This window comes from Ylistrum balloti, unplaced genomic scaffold (genome assembly GCF_031769215.1).
Source record: "Ylistrum balloti isolate Yb309-2 unplaced genomic scaffold, AGI_CSIRO_Ybal_v1 Utg370758, whole genome shotgun sequence".
NCBI classification, from domain to species: domain Eukaryota; kingdom Metazoa; phylum Mollusca; class Bivalvia; order Pectinida; family Pectinidae; genus Ylistrum; species Ylistrum balloti.
In genome coordinates, this window is record NW_026782445.1 from 364,354 (window position 1) to 384,683 (window position 20,330).

At 35.4% G+C, this 20,330-nt stretch overlaps 1 protein-coding gene across 2 annotated transcripts in view; it reads right to left on the reverse strand.

The window, feature by feature from the left end:
• The window catches only part of LOC132558135 (26S proteasome non-ATPase regulatory subunit 1-like), a 233,656-nt gene that overhangs the window by 11,293 nt on the left and 202,033 nt on the right, over window positions 1-20,330 (reverse strand). For both annotated transcript variants that reach the window (XM_060222666.1, XM_060222665.1), the window contains exons 23-26: window positions 14,687-14,803; window positions 12,236-12,338; window positions 6,542-6,711; window positions 2,793-2,972 (exon numbers count right to left, since the gene is read on the reverse strand). In XM_060222666.1, the coding sequence (XP_060078649.1) occupies window positions 2,793-2,972; window positions 6,542-6,711; window positions 12,236-12,338; window positions 14,687-14,803 (570 nt within the window). The remainder of the gene's footprint in view (window positions 1-2,792; window positions 2,973-6,541; window positions 6,712-12,235; window positions 12,339-14,686; window positions 14,804-20,330) is intronic.

A 20,330-nucleotide genomic window follows, 5' to 3' on the forward strand; every position in this document is an offset into this window, starting at 1 on the left:
TGATTATAGTAAACCCAACGGAGTTATTTCCCTTGACCAATACTTCTCATTTGTATTTTATAATAAATGCCTAACATGGTTTCCTGTGTGTGGACATTGAACTTCTTCCTCTGATGTCTATAAGAATTATAGAACATATCTAATCATATATTTATAGTGTATATAAACGAAGAATCTTGACAGGAAGATGACAATTTTATAGATAGCTCCCTCTGCTGAAATAGGGTTTGATTAGGACTGAAGTGCACAGTAAAATTGTAGGGAAAAGATACTTCGGGGGAAGGTGTTATTGGGTAAGAGGTCAAAGGTAGCTGGGTGAGAGTTAGTGAGGATTTGTAAGTTTGTTGTTAATTAGTTGGAATTTGCTAAACTGACAGTCAAATGACTGGGATCTAGAGGTTAGGAATTGTTCATAGGAATTCATTATTAGGGAGTTGTAGGTTGGGTAGATAATTATTAAGGTGCTATAGGATGGGAGTTGATTATTAAGGCTTAGTGTGTTAGAGTTGATCAGTTGAGAGTTGTAAGCTGCCAGTTAATTAGTTGAGAGTTGTAGGCTGACAGATAATTAGTTGGGAGTTGTAGGCTGAGAAATAATTAGTTGGGAGTTGTAGGCTGAGAGATAATTAGTTGGGAGTTGTAGGCTGACAGATTATTAGTTGAGAGTTGATCAGTTGAGAGTTGTAAGCTGACAGATAATTAGTAGGGAGTTGTAGGCTGACAGATTATTAGTTGGGAGTTGTAGGCTGAGAGATAATTAGTTGGGAGTTGTAGGCTGAGAAATAATTAGTTGGGAGTTGCAGGCTGAGAAATAATTAGTTGGGAGTTGTAGGCTGAGAAATAATTAGTTGGGAGTTGTAGGCTGAGAAATAATTAGTTGGGAGTTGTAGGCTGAGAGATAATTAGTTGGGAGTTGTAGGCTGAGAAATAATTAGTTGGGAGTTGCAGGCTGAGAAATAATTAGTTGGGAGTTGTAGGCTGACAGATTATTAGTTGGGAGTTGTAGGCTGAGAAATAATTAGTTGGGAGTTGTAGGCTGAGAGATAATTAGTTGGGAGTTGTAGGCTGAGAGATAATTAGTTGAGAGTTGATAATTTGAGAGTTGTATGCTGAGAGATAATTAGTTGAGAGTTGATAATTTGAGAGTTGTATGCTGAGAGATAATTAGTTGAGAGTTGATAATTTGAGAGTTGTATGCTGAGAGATAATTAGTTGAGAGTTGATAATTTGAGAGTTGTATGCTGAGAGATAATTAGTTGAGAGTTGATAATTTGAGAGTTGTATGCTGAGAGATAATTAGTTGAGAGTTGATAATTTGAGAGTTGTATGCTGAGAGATAATTAGTTGAGAGTTGATAATTTGAGAGTTGTATGCTGAGAGATAATTAGTTGAGAGTTGATAATTTGAGAGTTGTATGCTGAGAGATAATTAGTTGAGAGTTGATAATTTGAGAGTTGTATGCTGAGAGATAATTAGTTGAGAGTTGATAATTTGAGAGTTGTATGCTGAGAGATAATAAGTTGAGAGTTAATAATTTGAGAGTTGTATGCTGAGAGATAATTAGTTGAGAGTTGATTAGGTGGGAGTGGTAGGTTAAGAAGGATAATTCTTGCTGAGAGTGAAGGCTGTTAGAGATAAATTGTGCTAAGAGATGATTATTTGAGGAGTTGAAGGCTGGATGAGATTATAAAATATTTAGGGAAGATTACTAGAAGTCTTATAGACATCTTCAATATATCAACAGAGGCTAAAACTGATCTGCAGCCACAGTACTGAAAACATTTACCATTTGTAGTGCTTCTAGCCTCTTCTGGCTTCAACTTTTGTTTGGCCCTGCGATATATCTCTAAGTGATGATAGGTGATTTTGTATTTGTCAGGTTAAATCTAATCCAATGATATATCGGTAGGTAATAAAATAAAATGCTTGCTGTTCTTGGTGAATGGTAATAGTATATGACTTTAAAGACAAGGATAAATGAACAGCTTGTTTAAGATATTGTTTACAAGCATAAATGGAGACAGTGGAATGCCTGGTATCTTTCCCAAATTGAATGATTTTTCCTGTGATGAGAACACTGACCAATGCCCTGTACAGATCAAGAGCATTGCAGGCAGCCTCTCAAAGCTCTCAATCTTCACTTAAATTACTATTGTTTGGCCTTGGAACTAGTCATCCCAATTATTACTTACCCTGTCAGAAACTACATGTGTTATCCCCTTTCCCTCCCCTCCTTCTTATCTCATCCTGTGTGTTTACCTCTAAACTGTGCTACCACCCTCTCCTTACTCTAATAACATATAGCATATCACACTTTCCTTGGAATATCCTTCCCAGATCAAAATAACATAATTATACAACAAAAACCTATCAAATTGCGGTAGAAATGCCATATATCACCCTATAATACGGAGCCCATCCTCAATCCTGAGATGAAAAGCTACTTTATATTTGTAATATAATCAAAATTGTGTTAATGTATGAAACCTAAATTCCTTCCATATATTACAATTTGCACAGTTCCCGGTTTTATAGCCTGGCTTGAGAAAGATAAATACATGTAAAAATTCTAGACATACATCTTTTTTCCTATTCCGTGTTTTTGTAGAGTTATCTGCTCTTAAGCGGGTTTTGTCTGTTACGTAATTTGTTTGTGAAAGTAATATTATAAATTTGTGAGAAAAAGAACACAACTTTCACATGCAAATTAATAATGTAACAATTATTACCAGCTCGTAAGAGCAGATAACTCTGCATTAAAATAAGACAGAATTACTATCTACAGTACTTACAACTTCCATTTTGTCTGCGTCAGTTTTGTCTTTTTTCTCATCCTTTTTCTTCTGTTTGGCGGTGATACTGAGGACTGCAGTCTCTACCTTTTCCTTGGCTTTGTCTTTTTTCTCCTCCAGATTAGCAGGGTAGGCATAATGGGATGGTTTGGCACCAGACCTCACCTCTATCTTAGGCATCTATCATAAAGAAAACAAATCTTCATGTACTTACACTTTCAGTTTACACTTTTATCTGATAATAATGATGTACCCTGAAATATGATGACTGTTACCATATTTCAATGTGTAACCATATTTCAATGTGTAACCATATTTCAATGTGTAACCATATTTCACTGTATCTTTTTTGAGCAAAATTGTAGTGTTGACTTTGCCGACAGTTTGAGATTTTGTTGTGTGTTGACTTTACTGACAGTCTGAGATTTTGTTGTGTGTTGACTTTACTGACAGTTTGAGATTTTGTTGTGTGTTGTTGACTTTACTGACAGTTTGAGATTTTGTTGTGTGTTGTTGACTTTACTGACAGTCTGAGATTTTGTTGTGTGTTGACTTTACTGACAATTTGAGATTTTGTTGTGTGTTGTTGACTTTACTGACAGTTTGAGATTTTGTTGTGTGTTGTTGATTTTACTGACAGTCTGAGATTTTGTTGTGTGTTGTTGACTTTACTGACAGTTTGAGATTTTGTTGTGTGTTGACTTTACTGACAGTTTGAGATTTTGTTGTGTGTTGTTGACTTTACTGACAGTCTGAGATTTTGTTGTGTGTTGTTGATTTTACTGACAGTCTGAGATTTTGTTGTGTGTTGTTGACTTTACTGACAGTTTGAGATTTTGTTGTGTGTTGACTTTACTGACAGTTTGAGACTTTGTTGTGTGTTGTTGACTTTACTGACAGTCTGAGATTTTGTTGTGTGTTGTTGATTTTACTGACAGTCTGAGATTTTGTTGTGTGTTGTTGACTTTACTGACAGTTTGAGATTTTGTTGTGTGTTGACTTTACTGACAGTTTGAGATTTTGTTGTGAGTTGACTTTACTGACAGTTTGAGATTTTGTTGTGTGTTGACTTTACTGACAGTTTGAGATTTTGTTGTGTGTTGACTTTACTGACAGTTTGAGATTTTGTTGTGTGTTGTTGACTTTACTGACAGTTTGAGATTTTGTTGTGTGTTGACTTTACTGACAGTTTGAGATTTTGTTGTGTGTTGTTGACTTTACTGACAGTTTGAGATTTTGTTGTGTGTTGTTGACTTTACTGACAGTTTGAGATTTTGTTGTGTGTTGACTTTACTGACAGTTTGAGATTTTGTTGTGTGTTGACTTTACTGACAGTTTGAGACTTTGTTGTGTGTTGTTGACTTTACTGACAGTCTGAGATTTTGTTGTGTGTTGTTGATTTTACTGACAGTCTGAGAGTGTTGTTGACTTTTTGACAGTTTGAGATTTTGTTGTGTGTTGACTTTGCTGACAGTTTGAGATTTTGTTGTGTGTTGTTGACTTTACTGACAGTTTGAGATTTTGTTGTGTGTTGACTTTACTGACAGTTTGAGAGATTTACTGACAGTTTGAGATTTTGTGTGTGTTGACTTTACTGACAGTTTGAGATTTTGTTGTGTGTTGTTGACTTTACTGACAGTTTGAGATTTTGTTGTGTGTTGTTGACTTTACTGACAGTTTGAGATTTTGTTGTGTGTTGACTTTACTGACAGTTTGAGATTTTGTTGTGTGTTGTTGACTTTACTGACAGTTTGAGATTTTGTTGTGTGTTGACTTTACTGACAGTTTGAGATTTTGTTGTGTGTTGTTGACTTTACTGACAGTTTGAGATTTTGTTGTGTGTTGACTTTGCTGACAGTTTGAGATTTTGTTGTGTGTTGTTGACTTTACTGACAGTTTGAGATTTTGTTGTGTGTTGTTGACTTTACTGACAGTTTGAGATTTTGTTGTGTGTTGTTGACTTTACTGACAGTTTGAGATTTTGTTGTGTGTTGACTTTACTGACAGTTTGAGATTTTGTTGTGTGTTGACTTTACTGACAGTTTGAGATTTTGTTGTGTGTTGACTTTACTGACAGTTTGAGATTTTGTTGTGTGTTGTTGACTTTACTGACAGTTTGAGATTTTGTTGTGTGTTGTTGACTTTACTGACAGTTTGAGATTTTGTTGTGTGTTGTTGACTTTACTGACAGTTTGAGATTTTGTTGTGTGTTTACTTTACTGACATGTTGAGATTTTGTTGTGTGTTGTTGACTTTACTGACAGTTTGAGATTTTGTTGAGTGTTGTTGACTTTACTGACAGTTTGAGATTTTGTTGTGTGTTGTTGACTTTACTGACAGTTTGAGATTTTGTTGTGTGTTGTTGACTTTACTGACAGTTTGAGATTTTGTTGTGTGTTGACTTTACTGACAGTTTGAGATTTTGTTGTGTGTTGACTTTACTGACAGTTTGAGATTTTGTTGTGTGTTGTTGACTTTACTGACAGTTTGAGATTTCGTTGAGTGTTGTTGACTTTACTGACAGTTTGAGATTTTGTTGTGTGTTGTTGACTTTACTGACAGTTTGAGATTTTGTTGTGTGTTGTTGACTTTACTGACAGTTTGAGATTTTGTTGTGTGTTGACTTTACTGACAGTTTGAGATTTTGTTGTGTGTTGACTTTACTGACAGTTTGAGATTTTGTTGTGTGTTGTTGACTTTACTGACAGTTTGAGATTTTGTTGAGTGTTGTTGACTTTACTGACAGTTTGAGATTTTGTTGTGTGTTGTTGACTTTACTGACAGTTTGAGATTTTGTTGTGTGTTGTTGACTTTACTGACAGTTTGAGATTTTGTTGTGTGTTGACTTTACTGACAGTTTGAGATTTTGTTGTGTGTTGACTTTACTGACAGTTTGAGATTTTGTTGTGTGTTGTTGACTTTACTGACAGTTTGAGATTTCGTTGTGTGTTGTTGACTTTACTGACAGTTTGAGATTTCGTTGTGTGTTGTTGACTTTACTGACAGTTTGAGATTTTGTTGTGTGTTGTTGACTTTACTGACAGTTTGAGATTTTGTTGTGTGTTGACTTTACTGACAGTTTGAGATTTAACATATAAATATGCAGAAATATCAATCACCTTGTTCCTGAGGTTAAAATGATACAATGTATCACTGAAGGCATGTTTATGGTCTAAAACTTCCATTATGATTTAACATGTCATTAGATTTGATCTGACATTATGAAGGGATGGAGCCTATGTTCAGCATGATGAGACAGATAATTTACCTTGAGGTCCTCGTTCAGCATGATGAGACAGATGACTTACCCTGAAATCCTCGTTTAGGATGATGATACAGATGACTTACCTTGAGGTCCTCGTTCAGCATGATGAGACAGATGACTTACCTTGAGGTTCTCCTTCAGCATGATGAGACAGGTGACCTACCCTGAAATCCTCGTTTAGGATGATGAGACAGATGACTTACCTTGAGGTCCTCATTCAGCAAGATGAGACAGATGACTTACCTTGAAATCATAATTCGGTATAAATTAGACAGATGTCTTACCTTGAGGTCCTTGTTCAGCATGATGAGACAGATGACTTACCTTGAGGTCCTCGTATAGGATGATGAGACAGATGACTTACCTTGAGGTCCTCGTTCAGCATGATGAGACAGATGACTTACCTTGAGATCCTCGTTCAGCATGATGAGACAGATGACTTACCTTGAGGTCCTCGTTCAGGATGATGAGACAGATGACTTACCTTGAGGTCCTCGTTCAGCATGATGAGACAAGTAGGGGTGAAAGCCAGAGACATGAAGTGTGTCAGAGGGTACCAGAACCAGAACTGTGTGAACACCAACATGCCCACGACAGCCTCCATGTTAGTATGACCAGTCCGTGACTGTAGTGACACTGTCATGTTACGTCCACCTTAAACAGTACAGCATTGCTATGAACAATAAACCCTTCACAATATTTAATTTGGTTTTTAATTATGTAGGACTCACACAAATGTTGATTTTGCTTGATATTAACAATATTCCATCATGAGTACATTTTTTATTTTCTTCTGTTTTCACTATCTCCTCTTCATGTCCTTTATTTAAGGTATCTGATAGGACAACATTTTCTTCGATAAAAAATCTCATCACTTTTGTAATACTAAGAATCATACTATCATTCATCTTAATTATGATTTTAATATTTTAGATAAAAACATCACAACTAAACAGAACATTTTCCAAGAAGTGATTGTAATATATGAACATCTATTCAATAAAACTGAGACAAATTTTGATTCTCCTTTATTTTCAGCTTCATTTTCATGTAATAGAACAAAACTATTGACCAAACAGGAAATCAGCAGGTAGATCTTAAATGATGGGAATCTAAGAGCACCATGAATGAATTATAACTCAATGTTCCACACATGTTGAGGTAAGATTCTTATGTGCAAAGCATATCTCCTTTGTAGTAGACATAACTAAAAAACAACACCTGGTACTATAACATTAGAGTGAACAGTGTGACGTCCTGACATGTGTGGTATATATGCCCTGCCTTTCCTTCCCTACTAAATTGTCAGAACAATCTTAGCTTAACATCCCAAAAAAACTTACCCTGGAAGGAACAAGCATTGTTTGTCATCATTAAGCCGTATATATAATTACATCTCCCTTCAGTTTGTCATCATTAAACCCTACGGTATACTAAAAACATCTATTGTATGACCTAATTAACTTCTTCCCTGACCAAAAAACATCTACTGTATGGTCTACCTACGTCCAGAAGGATACAAAATACATTTTGTCATGGAGTTATACTACTCTAGTTGAGGCTGTGTGTTTAACCTCCATAGCAGTACCTCTAAGTGGCTAACAGCCATTAAAACAAGTCTGGAATCAAATTAATGCTTAATGAACAGGCAGATACCAAGTACTAATTGAACAACTTTAAAGGTGCTACAACAGAGAGAAGGTAGTGGTACAGCTATGTACAGGTAGCCTTTACTGACTAAGAGAACTGGGGTTGGATTACAATAGGTTAAATACTGTATGATTCAGGGTGAATAAACATCATATGTATATAAACGTGTAATGTGTCATTTTATCTTAGGAATGACAATACAATTATACAGTAAATATTCTCTGTAATACTTCTGCCGAAGTGTGAAAAAAAATCCTAATTTTACAAGAATTATGAAATTAGATACAAATTCTTAATTTTATCTGTCATGAGGATCTCAGCAATGATATTTTAGGACTCAGATTAATTATCTTATATTAAATGTAAAGTCTGACTCTCATATAACATTCTATATAAAATATATGAGTGTTAAGACGACATTGAACTGACGACTTAATTGGGAAGATGACATCAAAATCCAACATAAACACAACGTTGAACTTAAAACCAACCCGTGTTTCTTTCATCTTCCTTTACAACAGGCATCAGTGAAGTTCAAACTTGATGATAAAAATTTTTTATTGGTAAGGAGATTTCAAAACAATCACATTATATTGTGTTAAGGTATAGCATGGTCACTGACCCTGAGGTTATCTCCCTTGATGGAACACTTCAGTGTTTGATATGAAGAGAGTAAAGTAGTGTATAACTTATACTTGTTACAGATGTTTTAACTACCAGATGAACTTTTTACCCCTAACAAGGGATGCTAAGTGCTACTAGAATATACTACTGTAATTAACTTGATAAGCATACTTAACCACAAAGATACGCTATCTGAGATTCAAATGATTTGTATCATCTTGCAGTTAAGAGTTTACAAGACTTTGCTGACACGTTGATACTGTGGGTTATATTCCCCACCAAACATGAGCTGTTAAATAGATGGAACCAAATACAGCATGAAGAACCAATGGCCTTGATCTCTCTACAACATGTGTTTACTGTCAGGGTCAAGGTCACTAACTACATGTGAAGGCCCTTGAGAGGACACAGCTATAATATTATATTAGAGTATTCTCACTAAACAAGAACATCATCTCTTTGCCTTGTTTCCACCCTGATCCAGGATAAACACTGTTAAACGCTTTCTTTTTATAAGGACAGGACAAGTTTCTTTCCAGTACCTCCCCAGAGACACATTCCTTTCCATTACCTCCCCAGGGACACATATCTTTCCAGTACCTCCCCAGAGACACATTCTTTTCCATAACCTCCCCAGAGACACATTCCTTTCCAGTACCTCCCCAGAGACACATTCCTTTCCATTACCTCCCCAGAGACACATTCCTTTCCATAACCTCCCCAGAGACACATTCCTTTCCATTACCTCTCCAGAGACACATTCCTTTCCATTACCTCCCCAGAGACACATTCCTTTCCATTACCTCCCCAGAGACACATATCTTTCCAGTACCTCCCCAGAGACACATTCCTTTCCATAACCTCCCCAGAGACACATTCCTTTCCAGTACCTCCCCAGAGACATATTCCTTTCCAGTACCTCCTCCATTACCACCCAAAAGACACATTTTTTTCTCATTCCCTCCCCAAAGACAAATTCCTTTCCATTACCTCCCCAAAGACACATATCTTTCCAGCACCTGCCTGGAGACACATATCTCCCCAGCACCTGCCAAGAGACACATATCTTTCCAGCACCTGCCCAGAGACACATATCTCCCCAGCACCTGCCCAAAGACACATATCTTTCCAGCACCTGCCCAGAGACACATATCTCCCCAGCACCTGCCCAGAGACACATATCTTTCCAGCACCTGCCCAGGGACACATATCTTTCCAGCACCTCCCCAGAGACATATATCTTTCCAGCACCTGCCCAGAGACATATCTTTCCAGCACCTGCCCAGAGACATATATCTTTCCAGCACCTGCCCAGAGACACATATCTTTCCAGCACCTTCCAGCACCTGCCCAGAGACATATATCTTTCCAGCACCTGCCCTGAAACACATATCTTTCCAGCACCTTCCAGCACCTGCCCAGAGACATATATCTTTCCAGCACCTGCCCTGAGACACATATCTTTCCAGCACCTTCCAGCACCTGCCCAGAGACACATATCTTTCCAGCACCTTCCAGCACCTGCCCAGAGACATATATCTTTCCAGCACCTGCCCAGAGACACATATCTTTCCAGAGGTAAAAACATTGATATGAATTCTCTTTTCTCTCTCTTTTCTATTTGTTGTGGGTTTTTTAGGCCATACTTTGGCTCATGGCAACTATTCATATTTATCTGTGAAAAGGAAATAAGTTGGCATGCTTAATCAATAAATACATATCAAAGTCCTATGTATGCTAGCTTCAAATCTCAATGTGACAATCAATAGCATGTCATTTATATATTTATAGCTGGAAATGATAAAAGCTATGTACGTTTTTGCTCTTTGGTTTGTATAGTCACCTATTAAAATGTTAATTACCACTCCGCTACACAGTAGGTCTTTAATTCATACTTCCTTCATGCTAGTTCTCCCGATATAATACAGGAAAGCCACTTGTCTCTCACATCAACAAATATCCCTCCCCCTTCTTTAAAGCATTTAGAACACACTTATGTCCCCCTTCCACTATCCATTACCCTTACCTCTGAAAATACCAAAACTGCCAATTTGTGTGAAAAATTCTCCCTATATTTTGTCTGAAACTTTTTGATCTTGTTTTGAACCTGACAACAGATAAGAAAAGCAAACCATTAACAAAACTAGCCTTCAATCATGCTGACCAATCACTTCATCACCTTTTTTCCCACACTATCTAGATCATCTATATGTTTGTACCTATGTGAACTGTGTGACAGCTTTCATGTTTGTGTACTACAGAGATAATCCATATCAGGGAATGGTCAACAAATGTTTGGCCCAAAATAACTGACCATCCCTTTGTCTATATAAAAATACATGATATGTAATGTGGCAAACCATTTGTTTACCATATCACAACAATAGGCTGTATGACTCCCAGAGAACCACAATTCCTCAGGGTTAACAGGTTTGTTGTACAGGTTTGTTGTACTACATCAGTGTAGTCACTCCCAGCATTACATAAGCTATCTAGAATATCATCTTTCCCCAAGTACACAATATCCAGGCTACCCCCCCCCCACACCACCTCAAGGTTAATAAGTACAGTGTAGACCCTCCCATCCCCCTTTTTCATTTGTTAACAGGTACAGACTAAGCTGTGCATTCCCCTGATGAACCTATATCAGGTTTTCCTGCTTGAGAGCATCAGGTCCATCCGACCTCAGAGATTATCCTGAGATCATACTTAAATCTGACAGTTCCCTACTTACACCCTTGTCAGAGGGGAGATAATCACACCTGTTTAAACACCGTATCCACACCCTCAAGGGAGATAATCTATCACAACTGTTTGACACACATGGTGTTCATCCTATATTTCAATCTGAAACATGAACAATACATTACAAATACTTCAATTTGCAGTAAATGTAAAATTTGAGCCTAAAAACCTTATTGTCTAGTCAATTAATGTACACAATATCCTGTACAGATGATTATACTAGGAACTTCCCACAAATATCACCACTACTCTCTGCATAATCACGGCACATTATTTTCCTGTCAAAAGGAACAGATTTGACATAAGAACATCAAACTAGATCTTCAAGTTACGCTCATTGATAAAGTTGAAATGTATATAGGAGGCTAGTGGAGACGAGCCGCCTGCTTAACACAGAGGAGGAGGATTCCCCTATCACATCCCAACACATTTAATTATATCCTGATAATAGCCATGCACCCTACTAGGTACTACAAACTGCCAGAGAATGGTTGACTGTTGTCAAGTTGGTAAAAACAGATAATATGTAATATTGAAACAGACATCTCGTGGAGCCTAAAACACCATCATACTGACAGATATTTTATCAGCAGATCTTATAAAATTGAGCTTATCTCGTGTGCTTTGACTTCTGGCATTCGATGAAGTCCTGAACATGAAATACGTCATCCTAAGTTAAATCTGGAGTAAGTTTGATGAAACTTCTGTCATTTAAATATCACTTTAGCTGTGATCTCTGCATTAAAATAAATTTTCTCAAAGTTTTCTTCCTGTTACAGAAATTCTTTCGCTGAATTGTTCTCAAAACTGTTTTCATGAACTTTAAAAACTTACATATATTTTATGCCATTCTTCCTTCCTCAAATATATACTTGTAGGTTTAAGCTAGAATGTCATTATCAAGCATTTTGTTAGGGTCCACATGGACTGGCAGGTAGTAGAGGTTACATCATCAAATAAAGGGACTACCATTCCAATGATATGTACAAACATATAAAAAAAAATTAAAAAGTTGAAATTCCTCTCCTTTCTTTGTCAGAGAGTTTAAAAAGCTGTATAACAAGTTTTTAATCAAATGCATCACTAATTAATTATTCTGATATACTAGAAGAGATTTTGAGTTGATTCTGTCCTGGCGATATCCCTTTTAAGTACCTACCAGCATCCATGATCCCCTTGGCGAGGATGGCTCCAAACTTAGCCATTACATCATCATGCTTGTCAGCGACGATCTTGGTAAACAGCGCTCTAAAGTTGTTCACCTGGAATTAAATCATAGGCAAGGTTTCTCCATAAACATGAATAGATAAACAGGTTTTTTGAAGTGTAGACACATTCTGGAAGGTATGTATAGATGATTTTAGATAAAATACCATCCCCATACTAAATGGCTGTATGTTGTTGTTATTACAACTATACAAATCAGAAAATAAAACCATTTTGCATTGAATGTTACAATATGAGTTAATCATATAACAAAGGGGTCCAGTGGGCCTGTTAGGGTGCTGAAATGTGATGCAGGTTGACATTTTTATATCAAATATATCTGTTTAAATTCTCACTACAAAGTTTTATAAATTCAGTAAGAAAGAAAGTAATGTATGATAAGAAGCTTTCACCCATTTTGTTTTTTGCCAATAAAGAGAAAATAAAAACATGGGCCAAAGCTTGATGCCAAAATTGAAAGTACTTGTTTTTCATTTCCAAATTTCATCATCCCTTTAATTAATAAAACCAAGTTTTACTGATACTTCTTTCTGACTCAACATGAAAGTGTGACATTAATCACATTTTATTTCACCTTGTTTTTCCAAAAACAACAGAAACTGTAAATCTGAGGAAGACAAATAAAGGATGATGTTTGAAGGTCAAACATACATGGCTTAGGAGGAGTGCCTTGTTGAACTGCTTTAAAATAGATTGTAGAATTAGTGGAGATCATTACACTGCTGTGTTATTTAGCCCCACAGTTTATTTCACCAAGTATTCCACTACAGTACCATTGACATAAGAAAGGGCTGATGGTTTTTCACCAGTAAAACATCTTTATTACACAGATTAAAGAACACTTGTACTTTACCAAAGCTGAACTTCCATAATAATTTATTAAATCACCCACATAAAATTTACCACAACAAAGACCAAAAATCCATCTAAATCATAAAACATGCCAACCAACGTTCCATATAATTATACCAACAGCAATATCCACCTCCCAGCAAAAGTGAAGATGTGTGTTGGCGTGGTCGTAAGATTGAAGTAGGAATCGAACACCTTTGTTGTATGAGATAGGAATGCTGTACACAGGATTTACGTATCAAACATGGAGAGGTTGTCTTGGAGTTGGACTTCCTCCAAATGTTCCTCCTAAACACAACTTTTATATGGAAATTCCATATCATCAGATGATTATGTCAAGTGAAATATTTCTTTACTGACCTATTTAACTTAGTAGGTTTTTTCCCCTTGTAACTGTCTTCTAGACCAAATTGTATATTTCAACCGTTAGATCTGACCACAATTTCCAGCTACAATAGCTAGACCAGTAACAGGACAAGAGATCCTCGATGGGAGCTGATAACTTAACAGACCACAAAATCAAAATCTACATGTTTTTTTTTTATCTTGGTGTCCTTGAAAATATTTACATATTCATTCTAAGATAGATGTGTTGAATAAAAGTGAGATAAGAAATGTTTAGTATTTTGCTGTGGAAGAGAGCTCATGATGTCAATCTTCTGGGCTCTATTCCTGGTGGTGTTTTAAGCAGTAAGTTAGATTCTTAACTTTTTCTGTTGTTGTGTTTGATAAAGATTAAGTACTTGTTTATTTCTATAACAAACATGTTACACCTATGTATGACTATATCTTAGTTGTAGTTATGGCCCAGTGATCACTAAATAGTTGGTCTATTCATTACAATAGTAAGATGGCTGTTATACACAAACACATAACACTTGACATATACATGTACATTGCCCGGATTACATCAATGAATCTGTACCGAGGAAGTTTATATAATCACTACAAAACACTAATATTAACATCTTGAGATAATATCTTTTACTTATATATATATATTTTTTTGTTGGTTTAATGTCCTCATCTCCTGAATCCTGATGATGATGGATGATTCTAAATGTCCAACATCAGCGATGTATGCAGGAGAGAAAATAAAGAGGTACCAAGGGAGATAATAACGGTATTGGATATATTTGATTTTCTACTATTTCCCAGCCCCGTGAACCAGATCGACATAAACGGTATAAAATTCTTTTTATATATTAAACAAGAGGTCCAATGGGCCTGCATCCCTCAAACGCACATGCATTTCACACCAGTAATAAACTACCTTCAAACAAACTTCATCTAATGGTTATATCTGTCAAATGTCATGCTTCTTGGCCTTTTGGCAGTGAATGAAATATAGGTTTCAACCAATAGACCCCAGTGATCTTAAATACTGAGTCAAGGTCATTTCTTTTCCAAGAAATTGTCAGCTAAGTTTCTGAGTTTTTTTCGATAGTCAGAAGTTGTTTAAGGTTTTTAACAAATTTGACCCCTATGACCTTGAATATCTTCAAGATCCTCTATATACACAACAGCTTACCTTGGAACAGGTGACCTCATTCTGCTGAATAATAACCAGAGCCAGTGCAATAAGTGCTCCCTGGCGGACGTAATTGACGGGATCATTTGTCATTGGCTCCAAGAGGCCCACTGCTTCCTGTAACATCGAAAACTCAAATTTTAAAATATAATGACAGAAACATGAAAATCTGATAGAGATGAACGCAATGACAGACAATGTAACTCAATACTTGAATAAACAACTCAGTGTTCGTACACTAAGGTAAAAAAGTGGTGATGAGATAGTAAAAGTATTACTGGAAAAAAAAAAATATAAAAAAAAGATGGCAACATTGCACTGTAGTTGATTTGGCTATGTTTTTCCAATAGTTGGTCAGACGTGTGAAAGTCAGTTAATTGTGGCCCCCCTCATCCCTGTTTAGTATTGGCTGGGTCAATTCCTTACCAATCTTTTATACTATATACCTCAGTGCTGAGTGAGTGCTGAGGGATGAAGGAACACTCTCTAAAGCCCCTCTTTCCCCACTGAACTGGGGATTACTAAGTTATTTTTGAAATAACTCTGCTATTGACTCATAATTTACTCCAGATATTCAACATGCATGCTAAATCCATATGTAAAGGGCCATAACTCCAAACATTATGGTCTGGGTGAAGTGGTTATAAAGCTTGTCTGAGCTTTAAAAGTAATTAACCCTTTTGTAAAGTCTGAAGCTTCTTGGTAAACATTAAATGGACACAGTACCTGGCCCTAACCACCTGTCAGCCTTTCTGCATAGAAATATAATATGTTGTATAATTTGAAAATGTCGACAAATTGTGACAAAATCCCTTTGATGAATTATCAATGATATGCCAGGTATACATGCTCACTTCCATTTAAAAGGTTTAGAGGATGAAGATGACATCAGACTTAGTAAAACGGAAGAATGCACCCTAAAGTTTTGGACACAAAATTTTAACAAAGAGCCATAATTCTGTATTTATGAAATTGCAGGCCTGAATTTGGTATGCTGCCCATTCTCTTAATGTGAATGATGATCAACCAAGTTTCATTATCCTAGTTTTAATGCAAACAAAGCTATGCTCAAGGCACAAAATTTTAACAAAGGGCAATAACTCTGTAATCAAGGGATTGAGATCCCTGAATTTAGTACACAGCACATTGTCTTAGTATGATCAATGTATGCACTTAGTTTCATGATCCTAGCTTACCTAAGGGCGAAGTTATACTCTGGACAAGACATTTTTAACAAGGGGCAATATAACTGTGTTATTAAGGGGTTATGTGTCCTAACATTGGTACAATGCACATTGTTTTTTATGATCTATGTTTCTACCAAGTTTCACTATCCTAGTTTAAATGCAAGCAATTCAAATGTATACTCCAGACAAAAATTTTAACAAAGGGCAATAACTCTGTAGTTTGGTACACTGCACATCATCTTAGTATGATCAATGTATACATCAAGTTTCATTATCATAGTTTAAATGCATGTAAAGTTATGCTCCACACACAAAAATTTTTTAAAAAGGGCAATAACTCTGTAAATGAGGGACTGAGGGCCCTAAATTAGGTACACTGTGTATCGCATTTACGATCAATACATAATATAAAAAAAAAAAAAAATTAAGATAAAAATGTGAGAAAAGGAAGGAAAACTTGCATCTTAATCTTGTATAAAGGGTAAAAATTAGTATTCCTGACATGATTTAGTTACTAAGGCATGAAAATTTACAAAAATAATCTTCTTTTATTTTTGGAGCTCTTACTTCTATAGAAGGTTCTTTAAACCCACGCATTATGTTGTATATCTTGACTGATTTGTAAATACAATAGTTATCTTTTATATGAAAGTATTGATAGAACCTTGTATATCCCAACATCATTATTTTTGTCATACAAAAGATAAGTATTATGCAACGATTTGCCAGTAAAATGGAAACAGACAGAAAGCAGCTGTTTCATATGTTTGGAAACCAAGTGGTAAAAGCCTCTATTACTGGAGCTGTGAGTAAGTACATGCAACACAGCAACAGCCCAAATCACATTGAGAAACAGTAAACAAATGTTTATTTTTGGATCATGTATACTTTAAGATGCTGACAAAAAGTACATATTTAATTGGTGATACTTGTCAATATTGACATGACGTTTGCTAGACTGTTTTGTCCCTTTCATTCTAAATTATTTGCAACATATTTAAAGTTGAAGCTGCTACAGAATACCACCCATCAAGCTTTAAAGCCCCTTAGAACCAGATATTGGGTGTCAATGTTTATCAATTAACACTTGTGTTTTACAAACAAACTGAAGTCTACCAACCAATCAACACATATGTTTTACAACCCCATTGGTTTGATAAGCCAGACATACGAGTCCTTGGTCCAACTTGTCACGAGATCAGTAGTTGCAGAGTTATTACATAAATAAGACCTCAAAGGCTCTTCATCAGACAGGTGTCCTTTTAACTGATTCCAGGATTTAAAGTTTGGTTTTCTTACTATAATTTTATCAAATCAAGAATTTATGACATCCCTGAAGAAGATTTAATATATCTTATTTGATCTAATAAGCACACTGCACTTACAATTACACAAAATATGTGTGCTTATTAAAACCATGTACAGGAAATAGTTTCCATTTTAAATACAAGAGGAAAAAATAAAAAAAATTCCCATTTATGTATACTTTTACATATTCATTAAAGAATTAAAGATTGTATTGGCAGACCAATGAGGTAGGGATCTGGAGGTTTTCATTACAACCCCCTCAATAACGATAGGCTTATAGGGGTAGGTGCATTTATATGGTAGAATGTGGTATATGTTTAAATAGAAAAGTTTGAGTCAGCTCTATGAATGATTTATTTGGAGTTGTACCAACACTAACACAAAAGTTTACAGATTAGAACTGAAGTCTTAAACATTGATTGAATGTTGATCAATGGTAGTACCTCACACCATCCCATATAACAATTTTTTCAGATTAATGAAAGATTGATTGTCTTTGAAATGGAAATAAAAAAGAATGTTGATGAGCCTGTATTGTAACTGATCCAATTTCTGTGAAACTCACCGTAGGTATGAGCTGAACTCATTCATATAATTATTTCTCTGTAGAGGATCATTTTGTTAAGTTAATGAAGACGATTTCAATACTCCTACTCACATACCTTTACAGTTGAAACCAAAACTCCACACCCTTCATTTTGATATCTTACAAGCTTATTACCATATATTCTTAAAAATTTTGTGAGGCTTTTATTTTTGTGTTTGTCCTGGTTACGACTGGACAAGGAATTTAGATTTTATTTTTTTGTGTTTGTCCTGGTTACGACTGGACAAGGAATTTAGATTTTATTTTTGTGTTTATTTTTGTGTTTGTCCTGGTTACAACTAGACAAGGAAGTTAGATTTTATTTTTTTGTTTGTCCTGGTTACGACTGGACAAGGAATTTAGATTTTATTTTTGTGTTTGTCCTGGTTACGACTGGACAAGGAATTTAGATTTTATTTTTGTGTTTGTCCTGGTTACGACTGGACAAGGAATTTAGATTTTATTTTTGTGTTTGTCCTGGTTACGACTGGACAAGGAATTTAGATTTTATTTTTGTGTTTGTCCTGGTTACGACTGGACAAGGAATTTAGATTTTATTTTTGTGTTTGTTCTGGTTACGACTAGACAAGGAATTTAGATTTTATTTTTGTGTTTATCCTGGTTACGACTAGATAAGGGATTTAGATTTTACGTTAACTCTACATATCATTACGTACTATCTATACAAACGTAATTATCAATGTAGTGTAATCATGTATTTTTGTGGGGTTCAAATTTTGTGGTTTTACAGATATAAGGCATTTTTGTGAGCACTTAATTTTGTGATATTTATTACTTTGTAAACCTACTTGTACTAAAAAATCGGTAAGCAGGACCAGACAACGCCAATGAAGATCTTCTGTAACTTTATTAGTCCCTACTTGTACTAAAGTCAGTTTTTATAATCCTTCCATGGACATTTAAAAAACCCAACAGATTATGAGTTACCACAAATACAATGAAAATGAAACCACCACGGAAATTAATAATCTTACAGTATACTTTTTCTGAGATCTTGATTCATTGAAGAAATATTGGGTAATTAATTTCCGGTTTTCTTTAACAACCACAAAAATGAGAAAACTGAACCTTCCTTACTTATTTCCAACTATATAGTACACCACTGGTTCTCTTGGTCCAGGTCATTTATCTTCAAATAAATACTTCTTCATACAGCATCTTATTGCTTATATCCAAAAAAGAAGGAATTTCCTAAGTACAATGACCGTTTTGTCGCTTTTGTCCTTGAGTATGAGTCACTTGGATAATACAGCAAGCCCTTCAACATCACCTTTGAACCAACATTCTGACTTGAGGTGTCTATGTTGTTCAGAAGAAATAGATATTTATGGCAAAATCTGTCATCAGGTGAGGAGAATACGGATGTTTCACCGCCACCAAAGCTCAATAACCCTTCACACAGGTGACATTTTAATATACAACACACTGAAAATACAGTTTTTAGGAATGTTTCAATCAAACTACAGTTGTGTGTGCATTTAGCTTACACTCAGATAGATATTTTTCTTGTGAAGTTATCTTTCATAAATACAGACAAATCAGAGAGCTGAAAATTAATATATACACTGATATTTAGTACAAAGTCTGTATTAAGGAACTGTATAGTTTATGTAATTGTTTATAATTGTTTATAAAACCTACATCAGGAGCAGCATGATTTATTTCTGTCTGCATAAACATGTGATAAGTTATAACACAGTTAGACTCTGTGATCACACTCAACATTTACCAAAAATGTTGTCTTAACTATCCTGATAAAACAACATTCATTACTTTAAGATCTGTGAAATTATGTGAAATAAAATGTCCATCAGATGTCCCAGTACAGAACAAAGTGACGATGTTAGTTACCATTACTACCCTGATAAAACATCGTTCCAATACTAACATCTATCATACCCTGACTCTGTTGTGTTATTTTCTGATACCATGTGACCTAACTTCTGTTATCATATATTTCTTGCATAAAACTTTATCTTCAGATATAATGGAAGATAAGATATTGGTCATTACAATGATCTAGAAAGTCATTATTTATAATAGTTTTCACAAGTCCACTATAAAGACTTATATGGTCACAAGTCCACTATAAAGACTTATATGGTCACAAGTCCACTATAAAGACAAATATGGTCAAAAGTCCTCTATAAAGACTTATATGGTCACAAGTCCACTATTAAGACTTATATGGTCACAAGTCCACTATACAGACAAATATGGTCACTAGTCCTCTATAAAGACTTATATGGTCACAAGTCCACCATAAAGACTTATATGGTCACAAGTCCACTATAAAGACTTATATGGTCACAAGTCCACTATACAGACTAATATTGTCACAAGTCTACTATAAAGACTTATATGGTCACAAGTCCACTTTAAAGACTTATATGGTCACAAGTCCACTATAAAGACTTATATGGTCACAAGTCCACTATAAAGACTTATATGGTCACAAGTCCACTATAAAGACTAATATGGTCACAAGTCCACTTTAAAGACTTATATGGTCACAAGTCCTCTATAAAGACTTATATGGTCA